A 27524-nucleotide genomic window follows, 5' to 3' on the forward strand; every position below is an offset into this window, starting at 1 on the left:
TTCTCCCCTTTCGAATCCAGACGCTTGGCTTCAAGAAGGGAGCTCTCCACGCAACCCCAACGCCAGAGCCTATGTCCTGTGATGGGTGTTCTCCCAGAAGTCCCATCCGCGGTCCTGCCATGGATAGGTCCCGACCCACTAATAGTAATGCCAGCAACCTCCAGAGGATGCTCCCATTGTTGGTTTTGGTTGATCTGAAACTTGTAGGTCCCCCTAGGTTTAGCATGTCTTGTCTCTGGATCCCCTGCTTGTGTCTTCAACATGTACTTACTTGGGCTACTTCCTTCCAGTGGTGGATAGTGGGGAGCAGGAATTGGGTAACCCACTACAGCCCAGTCCATTAGGACTCGCAGTGACCCTGGAGGACAGAGTAGAACCAATCCACCAGGTTTCCGAGACTGGAAGTTACAGACTGCCTCATCTTTCTGCAGGGGAGGAACTGGTGGGTTTGAAGAACTGATCTTGAAGTTTCCAGCCCAGTATTTAACTATCAGGGCTCCTAACGGAGTGGAACAGTAACATCAGAAACCTGGTGGGCCATTCACTGTCCCTCACCCTTTGTCAACGGTGCAGAGGTTAAGGGCTTGGCTGCTAACTACAAGGCCCTCACTCACCAGTCACTGGTGAGGGAACTGAGAGGTGGCAGTCCTCTTCCTAAAGATTACTGCCGATTTGCTGGCTGCTGATTCCACCGGCTGCTGCTTCTTTCAGCCTCCAGAAAGGAACTTGCCACCATGCCCTACCCATACCCAGCACTCACCCCAGAGCAGAAGGAGCTGTCAGACATTGCCCATCGCATTGTGGCCTCGGGCAAGGGCATCCTGGCTGCGGATGAGTCCACCGGAAGCATTGCCAAGCGGCTGCAGTCCATTGGGACCAAGAACACCGAAGAGAATCGCCGCTTCTACCGCCAGCTGCTGCTGATCGCTGACGACCGGTGAACCTCTGCATTGGGGGCGTCATCCTCTTCCATGAGGCTCTCTACCAGAAGGTGGATGATGGGCGCCCCTTCCCCCAAGTTATCAAATCCAAGGGCGGGATCGTGGGCATCAAAGTCGACCAGGGTGTGGTGCCCCTGGCAGGAACAAACGCGAGACCACCACCCAAGGGCTGCACGGGCTGAGTGCTGTGCCCAGTACAAGAAAGATGGCGCTGACTTTGCCAAGTGGCAACATACCCCTTCAGCCCTCGCCATCCTGGAAAATGCCAATGTGCTGGCCCGTTATGCCAGCATCTGCCAGCAGAATGGCATTGTGCCCATTGTGGAGCCCGAGATACTCCCCGACGGCGACCATGACCTGATGCGCTGCCAGTATGTCACTGAGAAGGTGCTGGCTGCCATCTACAAGGCCCTGAGTGACCACCACGTCTACCCGGAAGGCACCTTGCTGAAGCCCAATATGGTCACCCCTGGCCATGGCTGCACACATGTTTTCCCACGATTGCCATGGCAACTGTCACTGCACTGGGCCATGCCACACCGTGCCCCCTGCTGTTACCGGCGTCACCTTCCTGTCTGGAGGCCAGAGTGAGGAGGAGGCGTCCATCAACTTCAACGCCATCAACAAGTGCCCCCTGCTGAAGCCATGGGCCCTGACCTTCTCCTAAGGGCGAGCCCTGCAGGCCTCTGCCCTGAAGGCCTGGGGTGGCAAGAGGGAACCTGAAAGCGGCCCAGAAGTATATCAAGCGAGCCCTGGCCAACAGCCTCGCCTGCCAAGGAAAGTACACTCCAAGCGGTCAAGCTGGGGCTGCAGCCAGCGAGTCCCTCTTCATCTCTAACCACACCTACTAAATGGAGGTGGTGTGAGGCTGCCCCTCAACACTCCAGCCCCCCGACCCCTCCCATGCCCACCTCTTGATGGGAGGATACCACCTGGGCTCCAGGCCACGCTTTCCTCTCATTCTCGTCGCCCTTGTGACAGTGGTGTGCGGTGTTGTCTGTGTATGCTAACTCCATCACCCTTTCCAGCTCACTGCCAATCAACAGCGGTTTAAGGGGGCAAAAAAAATTATATTACTGCCTGAGCAACCCTATGGAGCAGTTCCACACGATGCGAGTCCGAATGTGTTGGAATCATCTCCAGGACCAAGGGTTTATTTAATGACTTGGGCATCCTCCCTTCAACTGCTGGCTTCACACTTCTATCCTGGAGTCTGTGTCCATTCCTGCTGCCTGGCATGTCACTCACCCAGCCCTATCAGTCACTTATTGTCTTTATAGAACTTAAAACTCCAAACTTAGTTCTGACATCCCTTTTTAAGGGCAGATGGAAGGGTCTACAGAGGGTAGGGAGTGTGGTCTACCTTTCTGGTGTCTTGATCTCCAGGTCTTGGAAGGCCCTCTACCTGGAAGGTCCCTGGGAGCTTTCCATATCTTGTGTTCAGCCAGTCCCCATGGGAAGCACAGCCAGGCCCACTTTTGGTCTGTTTGGGGGTTATAATGGACACAGGCATGATATAGGACTGAGGGATTGGGGTGTGGGGCTGTCAGACTTAAGACCCCCTGGATCAGAGATGGGGCATGTCCAGTTCATGAGCCATGCAAGGTCTGCAAAATCATCAATGTTACTATCTCACAGCTCACCAGAAGCAGTTCCAGCCATCACATTAGGGGTAATTAAATGTTTTGACAAATATGGTCTGAGAATGATGTTATAAGTATCTGTGGCCCTTGGCAGAAAAAGGTTCCCTATCCCTGCCCTCGATCACACATTCCCAAACTTCTTTGCTTCCCTGGCCTCTTTTCAGGAAAAAAAAAATTACTCAGTACCTCCCCTGGCAATTAAAAACTTTTGTACTATAGCCCATGATCCAGGATAAAGTGTAGCTATCTGCTTTTATAGGTCCCATTCTCCAACCACCCAGGAAATTCTGCCTAGATCCAGCTGACTCTGAACAGGGTCACACCCACCCCTCCTCGTGCTAACTGGTTTTGCACTTCAAGAATTCCCACCATCCTCTCCTCCTGGAGACCCCTGCAGCTGAGAGAAGCTCTTAAAGGCTGTGTGGAGGAGACTGTGTGCTTACCTGGTACACGCTCTCTCCCAGAGCAGCGCACTTCTGAGCTGCTTCATCACAGTCCAGACACTACCTGGGGCCCCAGCATCAGCTTCAGGACATCTAAGGTCATGTTCAATTAGTAGCTACTAGCAGAACAAGTATCCAAAGCTGGGTTTGGAACACCTGCTGCCCAACACTCTGGTTATGCCACAAGAGGTGGGAAAAACCTTCAAGTAGGGTTCTATGGACAGAGGGTGCTGGCCTACGCCGGAACCAATCTCAGAAGGTCAGAGTGTGGTGTACGTGGGGTCCTTTTGGGATGGCCTCAGGGTGCTGGATTAAAGACTATGCCAAGAGGCTGTGGACATTTCAGGGTCTGAGCAGGGGGAGCACTGGCCAGGAGAACCTGTTTTCAACTTAGGCCAGGGTCGTGGTCAGAAGCAGGAGAGCAGGCTGGAGGGTGGGTGGCGGGAGAGGCTTCCTGGCCCTGGCAAAAACGACAGCAGTACTCTGTACAATTAACAAAAAGATCTGTATTGGAACGTTTACACTCAGGAAGAGAGGTATCTGCATCATCAAATGTGGAATGTTGAAGAAACAGTTAAAATAAATAAAGACTCTGAGAGTGGCTGGGGCTGGCTCAGGCAGGGGCTCACAGACGCCTCTGTGGGTCAGCTCCAGGCTGCAGGGGCAACTGCCTGGCCATCCCGGCCTCCTCCGTTCCTCCCCGACGCAGCACAGCTGTGCCTGGGACACAAAGACCCTTTTAGGAGCCAGAGAAGCAGGCAAACTCACTCTCCACTCTCCTCACTGATTTCTGTGACAAAGTCTATCAGGCTCTGGAGTCCAAAGATATAACCAGCATCCTGGCCCTCGTGCACCACGCTATCTTCACCGTATAGCCTGCAGGTGGTATGTGCAAAGTCGATCATGCGCACATCCACTGAGCTGGGGCCGATGGGCTTGTAGGCATAGGCGCCGGCAGACTCGTCGGCCGACTCCTCGGACAGGTCCTCCAAGTCCTCAGCATCCGAGTCCAGGGCCACCTCTGGCCGCTCCTTGCCGTCATAGATGAGCAGCAGAGAGCTCGAGTAGAAGCGGTAAGACTCCTGTCGCTCCAGTATCGCCTTGAGCTCAGTCAGCTTCTTGATGACAGGGCCCAGCAGCTCTCGGCGCAGGTACCGCCCGTTGTGAAAGAACTGGAACAGTGCCTCCTTAAAGCCCTGCACTGACAGCTTCCGCCCATGGTACTTGTTCATGAACATCAGCTGCCCACTGCCTGCCTGGTATACCTGTGGGGAGAGGGGAATCCGAGAAGCAGGTCAGGAGCTGAGGAGATGTGCTCTCAGGGCCTGGACCCTGGAGACACAGGGAGAGGGGAGGATGTCTTTGACTTGGCAGGTGTGAAGTTACAGCCCTCTGCTGATGCCCCAGCTCCCTCAGCTCCTTGCTCTGGGTGCTCTGTGAGCCAGGCAAGCCCCACAGGGATTGCCAGGCCTGGGCCATCTCACAGGGTCAAATCAGGAATGGTTTGAGGCAACAAGACTATGTCAGGGTGGGGAAGAAGCCAGTCCCCAGCAGGTGCCAGCACACCCCTCACCTGCATGCCACACACGCGCACCCCGATGACCGCTGACGTGCTCTGCTGACATTTGCGGATTTGGTTGGCTGCCTTCTCCTCCGTAGCATCGTCACCGTGCTGGCGTGTGCCCATCTTGAGGTCCAGGACACAGGGCACCTCATAGCGAGAGGTTAGGTTTTCCAGTAATATGAATTCTGAGTGGTTAAGGACAACGCCCTCAAGAAAAGGTGCTGTTGTCCAAGTGCGGGTACAGTGCCCAGAAAAGCAGCCAGTTACGGCGGGCTAGGCCAGGTCTATGGTCTCCCAGGGAGCAAACTCGGGTGAGAGCACGAAGGCCCTTCCTTCCCCTCTCCTCCCGGCCGCAGAAGACATACTCAACTCAGTCAGGGATGCAACTGGGCTTTAACGCTTACGGCCCTCAAGTATAAATAGAACATCCAAATAGGGTTAGCAAATCCTGAAATCCTAAAGGAATGCAAACTCAAAATATTGGTAGGAAGTCAGGAAAGCACTTTTGTTTTAGAATGTGTAATTTGCTCGCCACGTCCACCAAAAAGATCTGGAGACAATGCCCAGAGGAACACCTGTGGCACCTAAATGGTGGCCCCTCACTTCCCATGACAGAGAAACCAAGGGCTCTGGACAGGAGGGCTGGCAAACAACAACCCACTGCCCGTTGTTGTTTATCCCTCCACCCCTATGGCCCCTCGCCCTCCATAAACTAGGGGTGTTCTCGGAGGAAGGGGTGTGGGAATCCAAAGAAAAATAACATTTCATGACACAAAATTCCAATGGGAACAAAGTGGTGACGCTCAGAGAGCAGCAGCAGTGGGGGAGTTACTCTGTGCTTTTACTCAGAAGGCTTGCCGACCCGTGCCTTAGAGATAAGGATGATCTCCTATCTGGGGCAGGAAATGTACGTCATACTGGCCTATCTGTTCCTGTGAGCAAGCAAGGTAGCTCCCACAGGCTCCGAGGCTGTGTCACAGTGATGTCACAGTGACTCAGGAGCCCTCGGGAGAGGGCTAGCCATTGATCAGTAAGGGGAACTCTGGGGATGCATCAAAACTGGAAATCCACGCACTCACCATGATCACAACGCCCACTGGTCATCTTTGGAGAGATTACGGTCACTTCTCACTTCACCCCCACCCCAACCAAAAAAACCCCAAACCCCACTGTCTTTGAGTCAATACGGCCTGAGAGAGACCCTATAGGGCAGGACAGAACTACCCCTGGGTTTCTGAGAGTAGAAAGCCCCTTTTTTCTCCCGTGGAACCACTGGTGGTTTTGAGCTGCTGACTTTGCAGATTGTAGCCCAATGTGTAACCACGATGCCACCAGGCTCAACTCTCTAGTGAATGAAGGGAAAGCTTTAGCTTGTTCTTCCCTGTGCGGGCTACACTCAGGACAGCCTCTTGGTTGATGAGGGGAAATTGCTTTTGTAAGATTCCCAATGAGTAAAGACTATGATGAGAAAATCGCCCAACGAAAACAATGGAGCCGTGGCAGCGTTGAGCTCAGAGAAAACCGCGTGCTTCCCAACAGACGGCAGGCACAGTGCCTTCTACGATGGAGCCTCACTGGCAGCCCCACAAAGCTGAAGGGAACTTGAGCAAGCCGGCAGAGCCAATTACCAATGAGCTAAAAATACAGGGGCGCAGACTGTGGGAAAGACTTGACACGTTTCAAACTCAAGCAACCTTATCAGAGGTCTTAGCAGGATCTCAACAGGATTCCAACAAGTCACTCATAAACCTAGTTAGAAAATAATTAGGAAAGCGTGAGCCCTAGCTATTGGATATGAAAGATTTACTTACTGCCTGCTTTTAAAGGAAAGAGTCTACTGGTCTTAAAATAGCCTATGCTTTTACACACTGGCCGATGTATACAACGATGAAGTAACCCATCTCAGAGTTGCTTCAAAGGGAATCGAGCTGAGGGCTGCGGGCACTGACAATAAGACTCATGGGGCGGCCTGGGTCATGGGTACTTCAGGGTTCAACATACTCTATTTTTCAAATGTGTAGATTTTCCATTAAGTAAAAAAAAAAAAAGCAAACCACCCCGCCCCCGCCAAAATAAAAACAACCCAATTCTACTCTAACTCCATCTCCACAAGATAATGAAAAATTGTGAACAAATGAAGTATAGCTTCTTGGATGAAAAGGGGAAAAACAACCTCCAAACCAGAAAGGGTCCTGGGTGCAGTCCTCGAGCACAGCCTGATGAACCAGGACCTAGGGAGACGCAGGCCTCAGGCCTCTTCCCTTGTATTCTTGTTCTCCGCTGCCAGGCTCTCCCAAAGCACACCTTCTTATCGCCTTTCTATTCAGCCGGTTCCCCCACCCCCAACCACTGCCCAGTCAATCAAGCCAGCTTCGAGCCGCCAGGGAAGTGAGATTTGCCCCCATTTTCATGCAGTGTGTTCTGGCCCCAGAACTAAAACGAAACTGTAACCAAAAATCCCAACCTCTCTGGACCTTCCTCAGCATTACAACCCAGCCCGTGTAGAGCTGCTCGGTGACCAAGGATACTGTACTGGTTCCGATGCTTTGCGTTCTCCTTCATCCGCTGTAACTGTTGCTGGTGACACTTCATGCTCCAAGGGTTATAGTGCTTAAGCTGGGAGCTCACGCTCCCCTTCTTCTCCACACTGTAGTACAGGACTTCAGATTTCTTTAACCACTCACATTCTTCTTCTAATTTATGGCTGCCAAGAGAAAAGAATGCGATAAACCAACTGCTTTATCAAAACCAAAAAGGCCCAAGAGGTATGGGGCGAAGTTTCTGAGGCGATGAGGAGTTTGATACCTTGATGTGGTAGTGGGTGTGATGCAAAGTATTTATCTGCAACGCCCACGAGAGGGTAACTATCAATTGGGTGAAACGCACTGAATGTGTGTGTCTTACACTTCAACAAAACGTCTTTGTAAGAGATCAGGAGGCAGCCCAGTGTTTTCTACACCAAGGAGAACGGAAGATGCAAGGACAGCCTCTGGTCCGTCTCCCACACCTCCCCTTTTTTGCCAATGCCAGCCCAGCTTCGGATATATCCAGGTCCTCTGGAATTGCAATTTTATGGCAGTAAGTTAACTTGCTTAGCTACATTAGAGATAATTATATAGACACATATATATGTAATTATACATATATAGACCAGAGGGTGTCAAAAGTTAATGGAAAAATGGAATAGACCGATAATAGGATTTTTGTACTATTATCTTTTGAAGCCCCTCCCCCCAAATTCCAAGGGGAGCTGCTTTGAACACCCTGTTATGGTGGCCCCCGAGTTCAGGAAGAGCATCTGGAAGTATGCTAAGGCACAGGGATGGCTCCTTGTCTTGGTGACTGCTCTACAGCCATTTCCCCCCAGAAGGCGTGCTCTAATTAAAGGTGCTGGGCAGGGACTGGCCACCGGGTGACAAGTCACTTTCTAAGCCCATCATGAGAATCCTGGGTCCTTCTTCTCGGTCTGTACCCACCTCTTCAGCTTCTCCTCCTTCCGGTGCTGGCGCACCCAGTCCTTGGAAGTCTTTTCCGTTTCTGCAACATGATGTTTTTTGCTTGCCCACCTCAAGAGCTTTGTTTTTGGTTCACAGTCTGAACTGTCTACGTTGTCCACAGTTCCGTGGTCCCCCTTTAATGGATAGGCTATTAAACACAAATTCCTATCTTCATCTTCTTCAAAGCGCACAGACACCACACCTGGAAGGGGGGTGAGGAGCAAAGCAGACTTTTAATTCCACAAGAAGCTGCGTCCTAAGTAACATGATTGTAACATTTGTTTTGTTCTTACCCTGTTCCTTAGTCTCTCTGTTGCCAGAGGCCCCAAACTCATCTGCAAACCTAACAAATATCAAAACATCTAGAAAAGATGACACCATACAAGACAAGCAATTAGGGAGCAAAATAGCTGAGAGTCTTCCTCTCTGATGCACTTCACAAGGTAAGAGCCAAAGAATAATTACAGGACACATTTTTCCATCATTGAAAATGTTTATTAATTTTCATGGAACTCTTCTAATCCTGAGAAAGATGGAACATTTGTTCTTAGTAACTTGGCGAAATTTTCAATGCCCTACCGAGAAATACCATCAGCCTCAAGGCTTATTTTGAATGAGCACCAGATATGTGTGTGTGTGATGCATCCAATGGTAAAGGAAGACTGTGCAAGCGAAGCAAAATAAAGGGCAAACAAAACAAACCACACAGCACAACAGACATCCTAAAAAGGCTTCCCGAAGCGCCCCACATGGGCAGGCACCACAAGCCTTTTATCCTTCTCAAATGTCAACTTTATTGATCTTTGCAGTAGTCTCATGTCACAAAATAAAACAGCACAAGGCCGACAGGGGGCGCAGGGAGCACGGACGCACGGTGGCCTTGAAAGCAGTTCTCCCCCTGGAGTCTCTAGAACCTGCCAGGTGTAATTAAGAGTCTTTGAGGGGGGCTGTCAGGCGGGAGCATTTCAGCAGGTGCCGACGAGCGCTCCTTACAACCGACTGGCTGAGCGCCTCTCCTCCCCGGCCTCTCTGCCCAGGATCACTGAATCTGCTCAGTCCTGCGGCCTGCCCGCTGCTGCAGGGGAATGCGTGCTCACAGAGAGACGACACTTCTGAGGTGGGCCCCAGCTCTGGGTGCTGAGGAGCCCTGGCGGGGAATTCAGGGGACACTGCCCTGCAGCCACGGGACAAAGAACCAAGGGAAAAAAGGGGGCAGGGGCGGCCAGCTAACAAGAGGCCTTTGGCTTTGTCCTGGAAAAAAACAACAGAAAAGGACCAAGTGAGGGCCCCCAACCTCCTCCCCCCACAAACACACACATGTTCAACTTAGAAAGAGGTGCCCAATACATTATGACTTTAAAAAAATGTCTCTCACCCTAAAGGAGCCTAGTTGTTCCCGAGTCTTGTGCACAACCAGGCAAAATACACATTATTTCCCTAAGCCTCTTCCTTGATTTACAAAGGATCTGACCCCCACCCCCAGGGAAGGCCACAACCATGCTGCTGTCTCCCCCAAATGAAGCAATAAAAGGAAAATTACCCCCATATGCGAATCAAAGGGGCTCTTCAGATAGTGTGGGGACATTCTGTAATAGCCGTGGCTAATCAGCACAGCCTCCCACTCTTGCATTCCGTCTGACTCAATCCACCCTGCCCCCAGTCTGCCTAATCACCCGCTTTGGATTTCTTTTCCTGGAGGGTAAGACGCAAAGCAGCCGTGATTCTGAGCAAAACCCTCCCCAGTCTTCTCCTGCCACCCCACCCCACACCCCACCATGGGAGACTAGAATGACTGCCATCAAGAGACACCTGAACATAAAACACATCTACACTTCCATCCCAAATAGACTCAAAACAAATCTACAAACAAAACAGAATTGAGCAATCTTACCAGGGCTTGTAAACTGAGGGTGTGAGGTGCTGGGCCGAAGGCCAAGAAGAGGAGGAGGGGGAGGAGGAGGGAAAACCCACTGAGCGGGAGGGGCCCGGGGTTCGGGAAAGGCCAAGGCACACCTCACATCTCCAGGTGTTGGCATCCCCTACGGCTGCAGGGCTCACCTTTGTACTGGGGGGTGAACTTGCGCATCTCGGCTGGGAGGGTCTCATAGAACTGGTGCTCCCTCGGGATCAGGGGTTTGCACAGGGTCGTCTCATTGAAGCGGAGCACACAAGAGTGGCCCCCGACCTGGTGGACAAAGGGCTCCAGCAAGACGCCCTTGGCGCGGAGCTCCACGTCCATGGCCCTAAAGGCTGGGCTCATCCTCCGGACGCAGGCGGCGGGGAGAAGGGGGAGGCAGCGGGATCCAGCGGCCAGCGTGTCCTCTGTCTGATGTCTTGTAGTAGTCTGTCCGCGAGTCTCTCAGTCGGGCCACAACGCTCTGCCAGAAAAAAACAGCACACGGAGTTGGAAGAGGCCCGGGAGCCGCCGAAAACTCTGCTGTTTCCACCAGCAGCAGCAAGACAAATAACCTGCGCTTCCGCGGCGGCCCCGCCCCGCCGCCTCCCGCAGAACAACAAACACGGGGCGGGGCAGGGCGGAGGGGCGGGGCCAGCGCCTCCCGGGAAAGAGAAAGCCACCGCAGCTGGGACGGGGCGGAGCCGGCCTATCCTTAGGCTTAAGTCTTGCCATTTTCTCAAGGGATTGTCAAGCCTAGGTGATGAATACTCAAGCCTCTGCTTTATTTCTATAAAATGCATTTGCACATAGGAAAGACCTGCACAGGTAGCATTTAGTAAGATAGGCTAGTCAAGGGACTACACACACCACCCCTGCCCAGGCCAAAGACAAGCCCCATTAACTTCATTAGCAACGGAGCATGGGCCTAACTTTAATGATTAACATCTGTATCTAAAAACAACTGCTGGAGATGGCTAAAGCTTTTAAAATGATACACTGTGTTCTAGGTCACCCACAATTTTTATTGGTTCTATTGCGCGCTCCAGTTTAAAAAAAAGAAAAGATAGAAGCAAACGGGAGAACGCAAACGCAGTCCCCCACTACCACAAATGATGCAGTCGAAGTTTCCCACATTTGGGAAAATCGCAGGGGTCAGCACATCCGGGGTGCAATGGAGAAGCCTCGTGATCACGGAATCTTCCCTGCCAGGTTAGTATGATTGGTTTATCTTGATGGCCAAAAAGCTGGGGCTCACCACTACTGTCCCCTTGGGAGGCCTGGAACCTGAAGCCACATACTGAATGGATCTCAGCAAGCACACCTCTTTAGCTGTTTAAGGCACCTCAAGCCAGTTTTCTGTGCTCTGTCCCAGTTAAGCAGAGGCTGCACATTTCTATGAGCACTTCTACTGGGCTTCCGACCACTCATCTGTGGTGGCATTTGCTAAGATGCTGGAAGTTTGGCTACCAGTATTTCAAATACCAGCAGGATCATTCTCGGACACATTTCAGCAGAGTCTGCATATTAAAACAGGCTAAGTTAGAAAGGCCTGGCAACCTTCTTCCAAACCATCCACTGAGAGACCTAAGGATGACAGAGATTGTCCAACACAGTGCTGGAGATGAGGTCTAGTTTGGAAGACACTCAAAATACACAAAATACAAAATACACAAAGGTGGCACCAATGCTGGTGAGGATGGAGGCGGAGGGCTGGGAAAGGTTTCCTTTTAGTGTGGAGAAACTTGCCAGAGTCAGAGAGAACTGGACAGCAGAGTTAACAACTGGCCAGAGCCTAGCGATGGGGGTGGTGACGATGGAACTGCTGGAGGTGAGCCCTCTGCCCTCTACTGTGGCTAAAACACCTACTATGTGCCAGGCTCATTACAGGAAATTTGTCCCATTTGATCCCAATAGTTCTATGCCATAGACACTACTCTGTCTTGCAAATTAAGTTGATTCAGGGAGGGGAGTAAAGTCACTCAAGACCATAGACCCTCAGCCACAGCTCTCAAGTGAACCCCAATATGTCAGCTGCTAACCCCCTGTGCCACCCTGTGAGTCTCTGCTTTGGTACAGCACTCCTACTATGCACACGAGACATGTTGCTTCTCTCGGGAACCTGCTTTCACCAGGTTTTTGTTTTTATTTTCTATTTATAAAGGAGCCTCTTTTGCAAGCCTTCAACTAGTGGCAATCTATTCTTTTTTTGTGTGTCTTAGAACACAATGCTTATATTCTTATTTTTTTAAAAACATTTTTTAGGGGCTCATACAACTCCTATCAAAATTCATACATATACATACATCAATTGTATAAAGCACATCCGCACATTCCCTGCCCCAATCATTCTCAAAGCATTTGCTCTCCACTTAAGCCCTTTGCATCAGGTCCTCTTTTTTTTTCCCCTCCCTCATGTGCCCTTAGTAATTTATACATTGTTATTTTGTCATATCTTGCCCTATCCGGAGTTGGCAATCTATTCTTTTAGGCCTCTACTGACTGAAAGATCAATCTGGTTCCTTAGATACAAAGGGCATAGAGTCAGGTGACCTCACCCACCACTGCCTTCTCATCACAGCAGACAGGCACTGGCTGAGAAGAGTACCAACACACCAACATCAAGCAACTGCAAGGATGAGCACATTGCAGTCACTCCCAGTTCTTTCCAGAAGAAGCAGCACTGAGATGACTGACCACACAAGCCCTCTGTTCCAACCCAGCTACCCAGAGCTGCTCCTATCCATCTTCAGAGAAGACCTCCTGAGTGGGAGCCACAGCAGAGGAAAGCTACTGCCAGCACACCAAAGCCAAGGCCAACCGCCCCGCAACATCACACTATCCAAGCACACAAAGCTTCCCCCCACACACACACCTCCCGGAGCTTTCGCCATCAGAATGACACTAACAAGGATGCAAATCTCAGCTGACCCTCAAGGTGCTTTCAATGAGGCAGAAATTCTTTTTCCTGTTGGAACATCCCTCAAGATTCCTTAAATGGATTCCATTAAGTAATAAAACACCTCTCTCCAGGCATCTCTCACCCATCCTACCTTCAGTGAAAAACTGAACACAAAACATGGCGGCAGCTCTCCCAAATCCCCAGTGTGTTCATTAGCTCTTGGTCATGGGGTGGCATTTTGCCACCCTCCTCCTTGGCACCCAACCTTAGCAGTCTATAGGTTGGTACCCCCTGGGGAAGAAAAAAATCCTCTTGGGCATCAAAGTCGCACAACTAAGACTTATTTTTGACTGGACCAACTGTGAGGAGAGAAGGACAAGTGACAAATCTGAGGAGGAATTAGGGAGCCCCCTGAAGAACCCCCTAAGGAGCCTGCAGCCTGGTGGAGTGGGCAAGGTCAGAATCTAGTCCCGGCCCCTGCCATTTAATATCGCAGAGAAACCTCTGGGTTTCGATTTTCCGAACTGCAAGATCGGGAGAGGCCTGGTGTGAGTCGGAGCGGTGATTGTAGGCAGTTTTTTTTTTAAAACAATTTATTGGGGCTCATACAATTCTTATCACAGTTCATACATATACATACATCAATTGTATAAAGCACATCCACTTAAGCCCGTAAGTGGATGTGCTTTATACAATTGATGTATGTATATGTATGGATGATGATAAGAGTTGTATGAGTCCCTAATAAAATGTAAAAAAAGAAAAGAGGAGAAAAAATGATTAGGGCAAAGACTGTACAGATGTGCTTTATACAATTGATGTATGTATATGTATGAACTGTGATAAGAATTGTATGAGCCCCAATAAATTGTAAAAAAAAAAAGCACATCCATACATTCCCTGCCCCAATCATTCTCAAGGCATTTGCTCTCCACTTAAGCCCCTTGCATCAGGTCCTCTTTTTTTTTTCCCCCTCCCTCCCCTTTCTCCCCTCCCTCATGTGCCCTTGGTAATTTATACATCGTTATTTTGTCATATCTTGCCTTGTAGGCAGTTTTACAGAAATCACCAACGGGTTGCACACCATGAGCTAAGTCCTATTTTGTGATCCTCTTGTTTTAATTATGCTCAAACTCTTAATATGAACTCTCAGTATGGCTTCATTGTAGTACAACATAATTTTCACTTTTGGGATTCTCACAAAAGAAGTGTAAAAGCTTCTAATTGGGGGGGTCACTTATCCCTTACACAGGATCCAGGCCTACAAACAAGAGCCTAGTCTCCCAAGGATTATACAGATCAACTTCCTCTCCTGGGGCACCTGCATCTCTGCTTGAACAGCGGGCTGCTTACTGATTTTTAAACATCAGCAGTTGGCAGCCTGGTTTCCCAGGGATCCTGGAGTATTAACAAATACTGTAGAGCCAAAGCCATGTGCTACTTACTCTGTACCTCAGGAGACAGGTTTTGGATCCAGCACCTGTTTCAATAGTCTACATTTGTCCATGAACCTATGAGTAGAGTAGTAAGAAACACTGACAATCATTATCCTGGGCAGAGTCGACTCCCCAAATTTATCTAATTACTATAAAGAGCTGTTGAAAACCATGTCTTCATGGTCTTAAGTATTGCATATAAAACACCTATGACTCACGAAAGCTCTGGGGCTCAGAACTCAGCCAGGTCCCTGAGGATTGAGTTAATGAGGTAAAAGTTGGGTCTCCTGAGGACACTTATTGTGCCTCAAGAAAACCCTAGGCTCAGGCAAGGGCTGGCTTGAGGCACATTACCCAAAGGTGGAAAAATAACCCTGCCGACTGCACCTCCTCCCCATCAGGCCAAGAGCCACTCCCTAGTATGTGGCTGACATCTACACACACCACTCATCACAACATCACCAGGGTCAGTCACCAAGCTGCCAGACACCAGCCTGCGGGGCTCTTGTTGCTCCCCCCCACACTTGCCTCTCCCACCAGCTGCCTCTGGCTTAGGGAAGGGCAGACACAGGAAGCCTAGTCCCCTCTGAACACTACCATGGCTCTCACTGGCCAGCAAAAGATTACAAATCATAGTACAAAAATTTCTAATTTGGAAACAAACTAAAAGGCCAAATATGGGGAGAAGGATAAATAAAATATGGTATCCCTAATTGGTGAATTAGAAATTGAAATTAAAGGAAATAAGTGAAAACCTTTATATTAATAATGTTAAATACTTAGGGACACATTTGCCATAACATGTGCAAGGCCTGATACCGAAAAGTACCACACATTGCTGAGAAAAATTAAAGACCTAAGTAAATGTAGTCACATACTGGGTCAAGGCTCCAAATTTTCAGTATTATTAATGTGTTAATTCTTCCTAAGTTGATCTATAGCTTCAATACAATCCTAATAAAAATGTCAGCAGACTTTTTTTGGGTAGAAGTTGACAAGGTGGCTCTAAAATTTATACAGAATGCAAAGATATATTGAAATAACCAACAAGATTTTTAAAAAGAGAGACAAATTTAGAGGAGGTATGCTTCTGATTTCAAGACTTTCTACAATGCTATATGATTAAGAATGCAGCATTGGCCTGAGAATAAGCTTACAGAAAAATGAAGCACAAGAGAGTCCGGGACACAGCCATATTAATCCGACCAGTTATTTTCAACGATTGAGCTGCAGTGTGTTGAATTATCCAAATCGATTGTGGGCAAGTAGATTCTGAGTCACAGCGACACTCAGGACACATCAGAAGTACCCCCACAGGGGTTTCAGGGATATATTCTTCATGGAAACAGGTTGCCACAGCTTCCTCCTGTGCAGTGGCTGGTGGGGTTAGCAGCTAAGTCATGACACCACCTGGGCTCCTTGGTGGGGCAAATAAAAAACCAAACTCACTGCCATCTAGTTGATACTGACTCTACGAAAGGGTAGAACTGCCCTCTGAGTGTTCCAACCTGTAACTCTTTAAGGGAAGAACAGCCTCCTCTTTCTCCCTTTGAGCTGGTGGTTTCAGACTACTGACCTTACAGATCGGAGCCCAACTACTAACCACTACCTGGTTGTGGTTAAATAGTGTCCCCCAAATCCAGGACCACTAGAATTCAAATTGTGACTTTAAGTGGAATAAAGGTCTCAAGGTGAAGTCTTTCTGGATTTAGGGTGGGCCCTAAATTCAATGACTGGCGCCAAGTGGATGGGCTGCCAAGTGGCAAAAGAGAACTTTTTGGAGACTGGGATGTGACAGTTACATGACTGTGTGGATGTGCCAAAGCTCTTCAAATATAAACATAAAAGGAAACACTGTATGTCGATTAGAAGTAAAAGTGTTCATTTTTTCTTCTTTAGATTTTAGAATTTATAAACTTTTTAAGTATGTATTATAACAATTAGAGAAATTTAGACTTCAAAAGGTCCCATTAGCTGTTGCATTGACTGAAATGTACCTTCTGATCCTTCTCCCTGGAGTCACCCACGCCAAGGTCAGCCTAGATGTCAGAGTAAAGCATCTTCCTGATTAGTGAAGCCACTCCATGGCAGACTCTCGGGAGATGGCTATGTTCCTTCATGAATCTGGGACACACACTGCTAACACAACAAACACATTCTAAACCCATCTGCTTACTTGGAAAACCTCATTTAAAAAATGGTATTCAGGGCTCCGACAGCTCTTATCATAATCCATATGCACCTCCATTGTGTCAAGCACATTTGTACATGTTGCCATGAAAACCCAATTTTTCTTGGACCTCAATACTAGCAGATTTCTTATCAGCTGCATGGTTCTCTTCTCCTCCATGCTTGTAAAGCAAAAGCGTTCTTCACATGCAAAGGAGCAGAACCGAAGTGAACAACACAGGGTCTAACAGGCCTTTCCTGAAACACCCATTGAGAAAGAAAAACCCCATCAAATCTGCTCCAAGCACACTGGCTTCCTTGCTCTTTCTCAGGTGTGCCTGGCGCACCGCAAAATGTGCCTCAGAGCACCTGCGGTACACAGAGCAGCCGAGTACCACGGATCCAAGCAAGGCACACCACCCTTGACAAAACGCACGCCAGGCACTGGCCTGCTGTTTGCCTGCCTCACCAAGGCTGCATTAACTGGGGATGTGAACACAGGATTATGTACCGCAGCACTCACTGGGGACGGCTGATGCAAAAGCACTTTCATAAACAAAGTCTAAACTCTCCCCTCCCCCTCCCTTTGGTTTTGGTTATTTTTTTAATTATTTTGCTTTTTATTGGGCACTAATAGATATCATACCATCCCATAATTCAACCATATCAAGTAGTATTGTACAATTGCTACTAGTTCCAACACATTATTTTCCTTCTTGAACTCCTTGATACCAGCTCATCTTTATTCCTCCCCACACCCCCATAAAGGTTTCTATAGCAGATTCGTTGATTAGTTCTCCAACCAACAATTCATATATATTTTTGTAAAGTCCAAACTCTTAATGTGATTTTTATTAAAAATCAGGCAAGAAAAGAGTAATCTTTTAACATGTGGTTATGCAAATATTAAAACCCTATTACACTTTAAGACAAATATAGTAACATTCAGAAATTCTATTTTGGTGCTGAGTTCATTTCCCAAAGGCTCAAGGTTTTGGAATTGTTCAACTGCCATTGAAAGAAGAATTAGTCCCATGTTTCGCAGGCAAAATGAAGCAAGACCAGCAGCTGGTCCCGAGTATAGACCGGAGCTTATGGTAACGGTCTGCCTGTCCACCCCGAACCAAGGTGTTTTGGGTAGGTGGAAAATCATCCCTCTTCCCGAGGCCTGAATTTCCAGTGAAACTGAACAACAAATTGGGAACAATCCCTGGTAACAAATGAAATCTCATAAATCAATTTTACCTAAATAAAAGCAGGAAGAAAAGTTCTTAATCTTTGACTCAGAGTGGCTGCCTTGTGGTAGAACCAAGAAAAGCATCCTGATCAGATTACCGATGTGGCTGTAAGACAGCAAACTTCAAGAAAACTCCTCCACAAGCCCTGGCAGGACATCGCCCTCTCCTCCCACCAGGAACGTGCAGACCTCCCGCCTAGCAAAAGCTGCCTGTTTGTTTTGTTCAGTTGTACAGTTGGGATAACAAAGCGTTTGCTTAGCAGTTTCACAGTTTTAAGGTTTTGATTAGGATATGCTAACTGAAACAGATTCACACTTGTATGCTCTCTATCGTTTCAATGCTTTGAGTACAGCCAAAGGCCCACAGAGAAAGAGAGACAGCAAAAAGGAGCCAGGGCTCCTGTCCCCTCTTCCACAGCCCAGCACTCTGGTGTCACCAATTTGACAATAATCTACAAAGCTGACCTGCATGACCTACACAGCTGAAAGACATTTTTCTAAGTTCTCCACAAAAGAATGCAGATGGGGATCAACAACCATAAAGAAGGAACTGTGTGATCTCTGCTCTATGGAAAAATGATGAAATGCTGTCATATACAGAGGCAGTCAAATGGTGCTCAACAAATACAGGGGGGGAAAGTATTGTAGTTGTGTAATATGTCTGCTTTTCAAAATGTGACTTCTTGTGAGTTGTTTCCAATATAAACAAATATGCAACCTTATCAAAATTATATTTTCATAACTGTGTATTCCTTTTCTTAAGGACAGTCCTTACATTAGATTACATGTTATCGTTGTTGTTAGGTATCACTGAATTGGTTTCAATCCAGTGTCTATCATCTTGCCCATCCTCACAACTGTTGCTACTGCTTCAACTTCTCATTGAGGATTCAACACTTTCTCTGCTCACTCAATACATCAGGTCTCTCCTGATGACATGCTCAAAGTACGTGCAACAAAGTCACACCACCTCGCTTCCAAGGGGCTTGCTGGCTGTACCTCCAAGATCAAGCTGTGATTCTCCTCAGTGCCCTGGTATATTTAAAATTCTTTGCCAACAACTAACCCAGGGGTCCTCAAACTACGGCCCGCGGGCCACATGCAGCCCGTAGAGGATATTTATCCGGCCCGCCAGGTCTTTTTGCCCCGTTTGTTTATTTTTTTACTTCAAAATAAGATATGTGCAGTGTGCATAGAAATTTGTTGCTTTTTTTAACTACAGTCCGGCCCTCCAACGGGTCTGAAGGACAGTGAACTGGCCCCGTTTAAAAAGTTTGAGGAACCCTGATCTAACGCAAAGACACTGATTCTTTGGGTCTACAGTCAAGCAAGGTCCATGCAAACAGTAGTCAAGAAATCAAACAGGGTGTTGCACTGGGCAGATGTGCACAAGACCTTCTTAAAGTCCTCCTTAGACCTCTGTTAAAGGGTAGAGATGTCACTTTGGGGATTAAGTGCCCCTGACCCAAGCCATGGTACTTTCAATCGCCTCCTATGCATGTCAAAGCTGACAAGGAATAAGGTTTCCTGACTACTGTTTCCCATGGACCTTGCTGATGGACTGTAGATCCAAGTAATATGAAATCTTTGACAGCTTCAATATTTTCTCCTTTTATCATGATACTGTGTATTGGTCCAGCAGTTCAGGATCTTTGTCTTCTTTACACTGAGGTGTAATCCATGCCGAAGGCTGTTGTCTTTAATTTTCATCAGAAAGTATTTCAATACCTCCTCCCCCCAGAGGATGAACAACAGAAATGTGGGTGAAGAGAGACAGTGGTCAGTGTAAGATATGAAAACACTAATAATTTATAGTTTATCAAGGGGTCACAAGAGTGGAAGGAAGGAAAAAAGAGGAGCTGATACCAAGGGCTCAAATAGAAAGAAAGGCAATGTTTAGAAAATTATGATGGCAGCATATGTACAAATACGCTTCATACAGTTGATGTATGGATTGTTATAAGAGTTTTAAGAGCCCCCAACAAAATGATCTTTAATTTAAAAAAAAGGTATTTCAAGTCTCCTTCACTTTCAACAAGTATAGTTAACGAGCTTTCCGCCAATCCTGATTCCACATGCTCCTTCATACAATACAATCTAGCTTCTTTGATTTATTAATTGCTCCAGCCTAGATCTAGAGCAGAGGAGTCCTGATGGTACAGTGGTTACACATAGGACCGCTAACCAAGGTCAGCAACTCAGCATCAGCAGACCGTTCACCTAGAGGGCACTGAGGCTTTCTACTGCCAAGTTACAGTCTCAGAAACTTACAGAGGCAGTTCGCCTCCACCCTAGAGGGACACAGTCAAAACTGACTCAATGGCAGCGAGGGAGGGCAGGAGGGAGGGAGAGGTTCAACTCTGATGGACAAGCCCAGATTTGAAATCATGCAGCTTCTGCAGAGCTTTGTTTACCCCAGACAGAGAGCATTGTAAAGTCAATTACTGAAGATGTAGTTAGGTTAAAACCTACTGTCTTATTGTTTGATCTCCCCTTTGACACATTTTAAAGTTATTTCCATAATTAAAGAAGTGAAGGGGAAATACAGGTAGATTAGGCCTCTCATGAATCCCCTCTGACCACAGACCAAGGATGTGAACAGTCTTGCTAGCATGCACAAGGCACTGCAGAGTAGCTGATGATAGGTGTAGTTAAGTTAAAATGTAGCCCCTTATCATTTGATCTCCCTTTGATTCATTTTGAATTTGTTCTAGTATTTAAAATTTGCTACTTTCTTTTCAACTGAGATTGTTGTTTCACTTTGTTATTTTATTTATTTTAAAAATGTTTTTCTGTATATGAAACCCAGCAGAGGTAAACCTATCTTGGAAGTAATCTATCCAGAAAATATCTGGATTAATGGTTCCTTAGGGATATCGTAGCGAAAGTGGGGGGAAATGGGGAGCTAATAACAATGAATATAAGAACAAAAATGGTATTTTAAAATTGATTGAACTACTGAATTGTATGATTTGTGAATGTTATACTAATAAAACTTTAAAAAAAGAAACCATGCAGCCTCCCTTTGTTCTGTTTGAACTACCACCTCTTGGTACATGGATAGATCCTACACGAGTACAACTGAGAGTTCTGGAATGTGAACTCCACTGGGCTTTCAATTTGTTGTAGTGTGGTAGCTTGTGTTTGCTGCTATACTGGAAATATATGACACAGGTATTTCAAATACTAACAAGGTTACCTATGGTAGATAAGTTTCAGTAGCGCTTCCAGACTAAGACAGACTGGGACGAAGCACATGGTGATCTACATCTGAAAAAAACAAAGCCAGAAAGCTAGCAGAGTACTATTATGCCAGAAGAAGAGTCCCTCAGGTTGGAAGGCACTCAAAATACGACTGGGGGAGAGCTGCCTCCTCAAAGGAGAGTTGATCTTACTGACCAGGATGGAATGAAGCTTTCAGGACCTTCATTTGTTGAATAATAAGAAATAGCTGCAAACCTTTATTAATAACTGAAATGTGGGACATACAAAGTAGGAATCAGAGAACATTAGAGGTTGTCAAAAGTAGAATGAAAGACTTGGAGATTACGATCCTAGGCATTAATTAAGTGAGCTGAAGTGAACTGGTATTGGCCACTTTGAATCAGACAATCACACAGACTACTGGGATGCCAAGAAGAAGAAATTCAGGAGGAACAGCATCACATTTATCATTAAAAAGAACATTTCAAGACCTATCCTGAAATGTAACAAGGTCGGTAAATGGATAATATCCACACACAAAGATTCTGGGCTAATTTGACAGTTGGAAACAAAGGAGGAGGATCAGTGATAGAAACAACGTGGGAGATCACATGATAAAGTGTTTTGCAAGACAAATTTATTCAGTACAAATACTTTTTCAACAATATGAAAGGCAACAACTATATATGTGAACTTTCCCAGATGGAATACACAAGAATCAAACTGACTACATCTGCGGAAATAAATGGAGAAACTCAGTATCATCAGTCAGAACAAAGCCAGGGCTCAACTGCACAACTGAGCATCAACTGCTCATATCTAAGTTCAAATTCAAGCTCAAGAAAATGAAAACAAGTCCATAAGAGCCAAAACATAACTGTGATAATATCCCACCTGAATTTAGAGACCACTGCAGTAACAATTTTGAGGCACTAAACACAAATGACCAAACAAGTTGTAGGATGATATCAAAGACTGATAAATGAAAACTAAGCAAAAAGTTGTTTAAAAGATACGGCAGCGGGGTTGGGGTTGGGGTTGTGGGCAGAGGCCAAAATGGATGTCAGAGGAGACTATGAACCTGCAAGAAGAAATGATTATGTAAAAGAGCTGAACAGAAAATCGAAGGGAAACAAAGGGAAATATGATAAAGAAATATGCAAAGATCTAGAATCGGAAAACCACAAGGGAGGAACACTCTCAGCATTTCTCACACTACAAACTGAAGAAGAAATTCAAGCCTTGCGTTGTAATATTGGCAAAAGCATCAGAGAAGGAAGGAATACAGAGTCACTAAACCAAAAAGAAGGGGTCAGAGTGTAAGAAAAACGTTACACCTTGAGTATGCATGAAAGGAGCTCTGGTGGCGCCAGGGTTAAGCACGGGCTGGAGAGCCGAGAGGTCAGTGATTTGAATCTACCAATGGCTCCATGGGAGGAAAAACCACCCGGAAAACCTCATGGGGCACTTCTACCCCATCTTGTAGGGTCACTACGGGTGGGTATCGACGACTTGCTGGCAAACACGTTATTCTCTTCAGTTTTCTGAAATCTCTTTTCAGGTCTTTGAATGTCACAAACTTCTTGAAATTTTCTCAAACTCTGAGCATATTGAAAGGGAAAAATATTAGAGGTGGGGGGGGAAAATCAAAACAATTCACTAAGACTGAAAACCAGATGAGCACTCACCTATTGTAAGTTTTAAATCCATCCACACACCCTAATCTAACCCAAGCTGTGTGCTCCACACTCTCTCCACGATGGTGACCCAAGGAGAGGGACTGAGGTAAACAAGGAAGGATAAGAACAATCCAAATCTACCCTGTCCCCAAAATAGCTCCTGTTCCTAGGGGATATAGAAAACTCTAAGGTCAGAAGGAGGTGACCTCTCAACCTTCGATGGCAACGAGTTGACAGTGCCAGAAACAAGAGCTATTAGGTACTCTTCCTTCTCACGGCAACCCTCTGGAGGAGATGCTCTGATTAGCCCATTACAAATGGGTACCCAGCGGCACCATGCCATTACCACATTGCCTAGGTTTTGCAGTTAAAATGAAGAAAACATCCCTGCTAACGCTGTTGGAACCATACTCTTCAGTTCAAATGAACTTCGGCCGGCCACCATGCCACAGCAGCTCCCAGAGGGGCAGAGACACACAGACACCCTGAATCAACCTGACACTGAGGTCAAGGGTCCAACACTACTAGGTCGTTTGCACCAGCAACCGCTTATTTTTCAAGTTTCAATAAAGAGAAAATAACAGCAGCAGCACAAGTTGTAAGAAGAACCGTTTCACCAAAACCATATGAAACAACAGATTCTTCTCGCAACTGCTGAGGCATAAATGAAGCGGCAAATCCTGTCTCACGAAGCTGACAAGCCGGTCCATGTGGGAAAGAGAGCAGACGCGCAGCTGCCGCTCCTCTGCCGAACCCTCAGAACGCTACTGCACACCCCAGGCCCCGCCACTCCGAGAGTGGTCTGAATGTCCCAAACCTCCAGGGTTCACAGGCTTCCCTCTGGTCCCAATCGCGGCAGAGCATCCAGACCTGCCCTGGGAGGAGGTTGAAGTGCCCCATGAGGCCCAGCAGAGGCTCTGCACAGGGCAGAGAATGCCCACAGGACCTGAGATCAGGTATCTGTGTTCTCAAGAAAACGATAGTGAGGGAAAACAAACAAACCCAAACCCTCAGTGGTGAATCTGACGCTGGTTCTTCTACTGATGCTCAACTTGGAGAACGGGTACCATTTCCGGAAGTACACCTTTCACTGCCTTCTAAGTCTTTATAACATCGGAAAAATTGAAAACGATCGCTAAGCATTAACAAACTTAGGAAGGGAATTTTAGCAATGTTCCTGTAAGTGGTTTAACAGTCACTACTGTCTGTCCTTTTCTGTCAGGTTGCAAGCTCTCATTAAAATAGACATTTTTCAGTTAATCAACATCCCTCTCTCCCTTCCTCTTTCTTCCTGGGCAATTGCTCCAGGAAACAGCACCATTCTGTTCAGCACTAGAGCCAATTAGCACTCTGCACATCAATGCAGGTCACACCACAAAAGAAGCTGAGCTGTGAACTCCCCAGAGGTCTAGTATGACTGCCTGCACCTGAGACATGAGGATGGAGCCAGGACACAGGTCCACAGACACCAAGTTTAAAATATGCCTCAACAAAAAAGCCTTAGAACGAAACCAGCAGGCTGGGAGTTAGGTTTGTTCCAATACTAGCTTGCTACAGCCTCAGCAATAACATGGAATCTGTAAAGATCCAGGAGGCAATCACAGATGAGAATCTAAATGGAGAGGAGCATTACAGTGCCAATGTCTGATTATTTTACAACTTCACTTACAAAACAAGCATTGAAGGAGAACACAAGATTTCCCACAACTGAGAAGTGTCCCCCAGCCTGCAGGGGTCTCGTTTGAGAGGGTGCAGTCTCGGTGGGGAAAATGGTTGGCTCTGGAGCAGCTCCAACTCAAAGAGGAACACTGCTGAAAGGCAAGGCACAGTAGTGGGTGGGCCCCTCTGACAGAAGGAGCTAGCCTTAACTGTTCAGGTTTGGTGAGTGGGGGTCTGGGGTCTCGGGGTGCAGCACTCTTGGGCCAGTCTGGGAAAGGCATCAGTCACCCACAAACCCAGTCTGGTGGGATGCAGCTGGGGACCAGAGAGGCACATTCTTACAATTTCAGTGCAGAAACACCAACATGACAAAGGTATTCTGTTGCCTAGCCTCTAACACATCAGAGTCCATCAAAGGAGAAATTAGTTCCTTAGTCTTAGCCCTCAATACCCAATTTCTAAAACATGTATGAGGGGCCCAAGTAGGAGAACTGGGCAGACACATAGGTAAACAAACAGCACTAAATGATCTCATATTTTCATCAGTTACGGATGTCAGCTAAATGTATTCACAAGAAGAGTTATGAAAAACAGAGCTTGAGACCCCAAGTCATAAGGATTTCAAGAAAATCCAAAGCCTTTTCTCTTCAACCCAGTGGACAGGCACAGCTGACTCTCACCAAGCAGTGAAAAAGAGAATACTGGGAAGGAGGTCTAGTTGCGTGTCTGTGTCTCTGTGTGTGTACGTATGTACTGCAGTTCCTGATCATATCACTTCAGCAATAGCAACCTCTCAACCCTTTGCCATTAATTCTGGCTCATGCCAATTATATAACTACATTGCACTAAGATGTAATATCAGGGCATAACTTCTATGTTGTGACAAGTGGCATTTAGGCAGCACACAGAACAAAATCTCTTGCTACTAGAATGTTTAGGGGCCACCATATACTGATAAAGTGGATGCAGTCAATAGGAGACGTGTATCTGTTTGTCTCCTGTAGTGCAATTCTTACTTACATGCCTGAACTAGCACTATTTTTTTTTAAGGATTGTGAATAATGAGCATTTACAGATTGTGCGCAGTGAAGTGATGGGGTTAGATTGTGTTTGAGAGACATCTTGTTGGGTGCCTTCAAATAATTTCCGAGTCATAGCTACGCCATTTAAAACAGAACAAAACACTGCCTGGTCCTCACAATTGTTTGGATGTTTGAGCCCATCTTTGTAGCCAATGTGTCAATCCATCTCCTTGAGGGCCGTCCTCTATTTTACTGCTCCTCTACTTTATTTATTTTTTACTGGATGAAACACTGATCCTTCTATTGGTGTGTGTGTGTGTGTGTGTGTATATATATATATTTCTTTTTTTATGTTTCATCAGTTTGGTTTAACATTTTAGTAGGGGCTCATACAACTCTTATCACAATCCATACATATACATACATCAAGTGTATAAAGCACATCCGTACATTCTTTGCCCTAATCATTTTCAAAGCATTTGCTCTCCACTTAGTCCTTTTGCATCAGGTCCTCTTTTTTTCCCCCCTCCCTCCCCCCTCCCTCATGAGCCCTTGATAATTTATAGATTGTTATTTTGTCATATCTTGCCCTATCCGGAGTCTCCCTTCCCCCCCTTCTCTGCCATCCGTCTCCCAGGGAGGAGGTCACATGTGGATCCTTGTAATCAGTTCCCCCTTTCCAACCCACTCACCCTCTACTCTCCTAGTATCGCCCCTCACACCCCTGGTCCTGAAGGTATCACCTACCCTGGATTCCTTGTGCCTCCAGCTCCCATATGCACCAGTGTACAACCTCTGCCCTATCCAGTCCTGCAAGGTAGAATTTGGATCATGGTAGCTGGCAGGAGGAAGCATCCAGGATCTGGGGGAAAGCTGTATTCTTCATCAGTACTACATCGCACCCTTACTGACCCATCTCCTCTCCTAAACCCCTCTTTGAGGGGAACTCCAGTGGCCGACAAATGGGCTTTGGGTCTCCACTCTGCACTTCCCCCTTCATTCACTATGGTATATATATATATGCACACACACACACACACACATATTGCATGATGCCTTATACCTGGTCCCTTTGGCACCTCGTGATCGCACAGGCTGGTGTGCTTCTTCCATGTGGGCTTTATTGCTTCTGAGCTAGATGGCCGCTTGTTCACCTTCAAGGAAGGCTTTAAGACCCCAGACACTATCTCTTTTGATAGCCGGGCACCATCCAGCTTTCTTCACCACATTTGCTTATGCACCCGTTTGTCTTTGGCGATCATATCATGGAGGTGTGCAGCCAATGATATGATTTTTTGTTCTTTGATGCCTGATAACTGATCCCTTCGGGACCACATGATCACACAGGCTGGTGTGTTCTTCCATGTAGGCTTTGTTGCTTCTGAGCTAGATGGCCGCTTGTTTCTCTTCAAGCCTTTAAGACCCTAGAGACTATCTCTTTTGCTAGCCGGGCACCATCAGCTTTCTTCACCACATTTACTTGTTCACCTGCTTTGGCTTCAGCAGTTGTGTCGGGAGGGTGAGCATCGTAGAGACAAGCACAATTTTCATTAGAAGCTCTGCTCATGAAAACTTACATTAAAAAAAGCACAACCTTGGAAAAGACTGGAGAACATATCGAAACAGAACCTTAAACACAAGGTGCCCTTGAATAGAAAGTGGTCCATTGTCAAGGTCAACAAACTTTCAAAATAAGGTGAACCAATTTCTCCCCGCCCCTACCAACCACCCATATGGAAAACAGCAATCTGCTGCGGCCATCCTGGCCACAGTGCTACCACCTGTGGGGCACACCACCACCACTGACAGTAGGGTTATCTGCCAGAGCTCACCTGCTTCCCCTCGCCATTCTTGGGGTTGGGCAGTGGGGACAGGTTTCCAAGTAGGAGCCAAGGGTCTTGGTTTCGGGACTCTGATGTTTCTAGTGCTGGTGTCCTTTAAAACATGCCAGCATGAATGAGTGAGAGAAAGGGAGGGAGAGAGAGAGAGAGAGAGAGAGAGAGAGAATATAAATGAGTGTGAGTACGTGCGTGTGTGTTTGGGCTACGGCTAGGCTGATGTATCAGTGCGCATTGTTTGGGTTAATACGGTGACGGGACGACCCAGAGCCAGAAAGAGCTCCCAGAAGGAGGCTGCTGAGGGAGAGCAAGCATGAGGCAACAGCAAGGCTATGATGATGCAGTAATATATTTAGAAAAGAGAAAAAAAAAAAAAGAGCTAGCCTTATTGATCAA

The 27524-nt window shown here is 47.0% G+C and overlaps 1 protein-coding gene and 2 pseudogenes across 3 annotated transcripts in view; 1 reads left to right on the forward strand and 2 right to left on the reverse strand.

Annotated features, from left to right (window-relative positions):
- The first annotated feature begins 727 nt into the window (after positions 1-727).
- On the forward strand, positions 728-1810 carry LOC142447291 (fructose-bisphosphate aldolase A pseudogene; annotated as a pseudogene).
- A 1703-nt stretch (positions 1811-3513) lies between these two features.
- The window catches only part of IP6K2 (inositol hexakisphosphate kinase 2), a 29842-nt gene continuing 5831 nt past the window's right edge, over positions 3514-27524 (reverse strand). For 2 of the 3 annotated variants that reach the window (XM_075547311.1, XM_075547312.1), the window contains exons 2-6: positions 10147-10466; positions 8068-8290; positions 7120-7295; positions 4601-4776; positions 3514-4292 (exon numbers count right to left, since the gene is read on the reverse strand). In XM_075547311.1, coding sequence (XP_075403426.1) covers positions 3792-4292; positions 4601-4776; positions 7120-7295; positions 8068-8290; positions 10147-10348 — 1278 coding nt within the window. In that variant the 5' untranslated portion in view covers positions 10349-10466 and the 3' untranslated portion in view covers positions 3514-3791. The other variant, XM_075547313.1, reaches the window with a different exon arrangement.
- LOC142447362 (U1 spliceosomal RNA) lies at positions 11058-11202 on the reverse strand (annotated as a pseudogene).

The sequence above is a fragment of the Tenrec ecaudatus genome, chromosome 4, assembly GCF_050624435.1.
Source record: "Tenrec ecaudatus isolate mTenEca1 chromosome 4, mTenEca1.hap1, whole genome shotgun sequence".
NCBI lineage: Eukaryota > Metazoa > Chordata > Mammalia > Afrosoricida > Tenrecidae > Tenrec > Tenrec ecaudatus.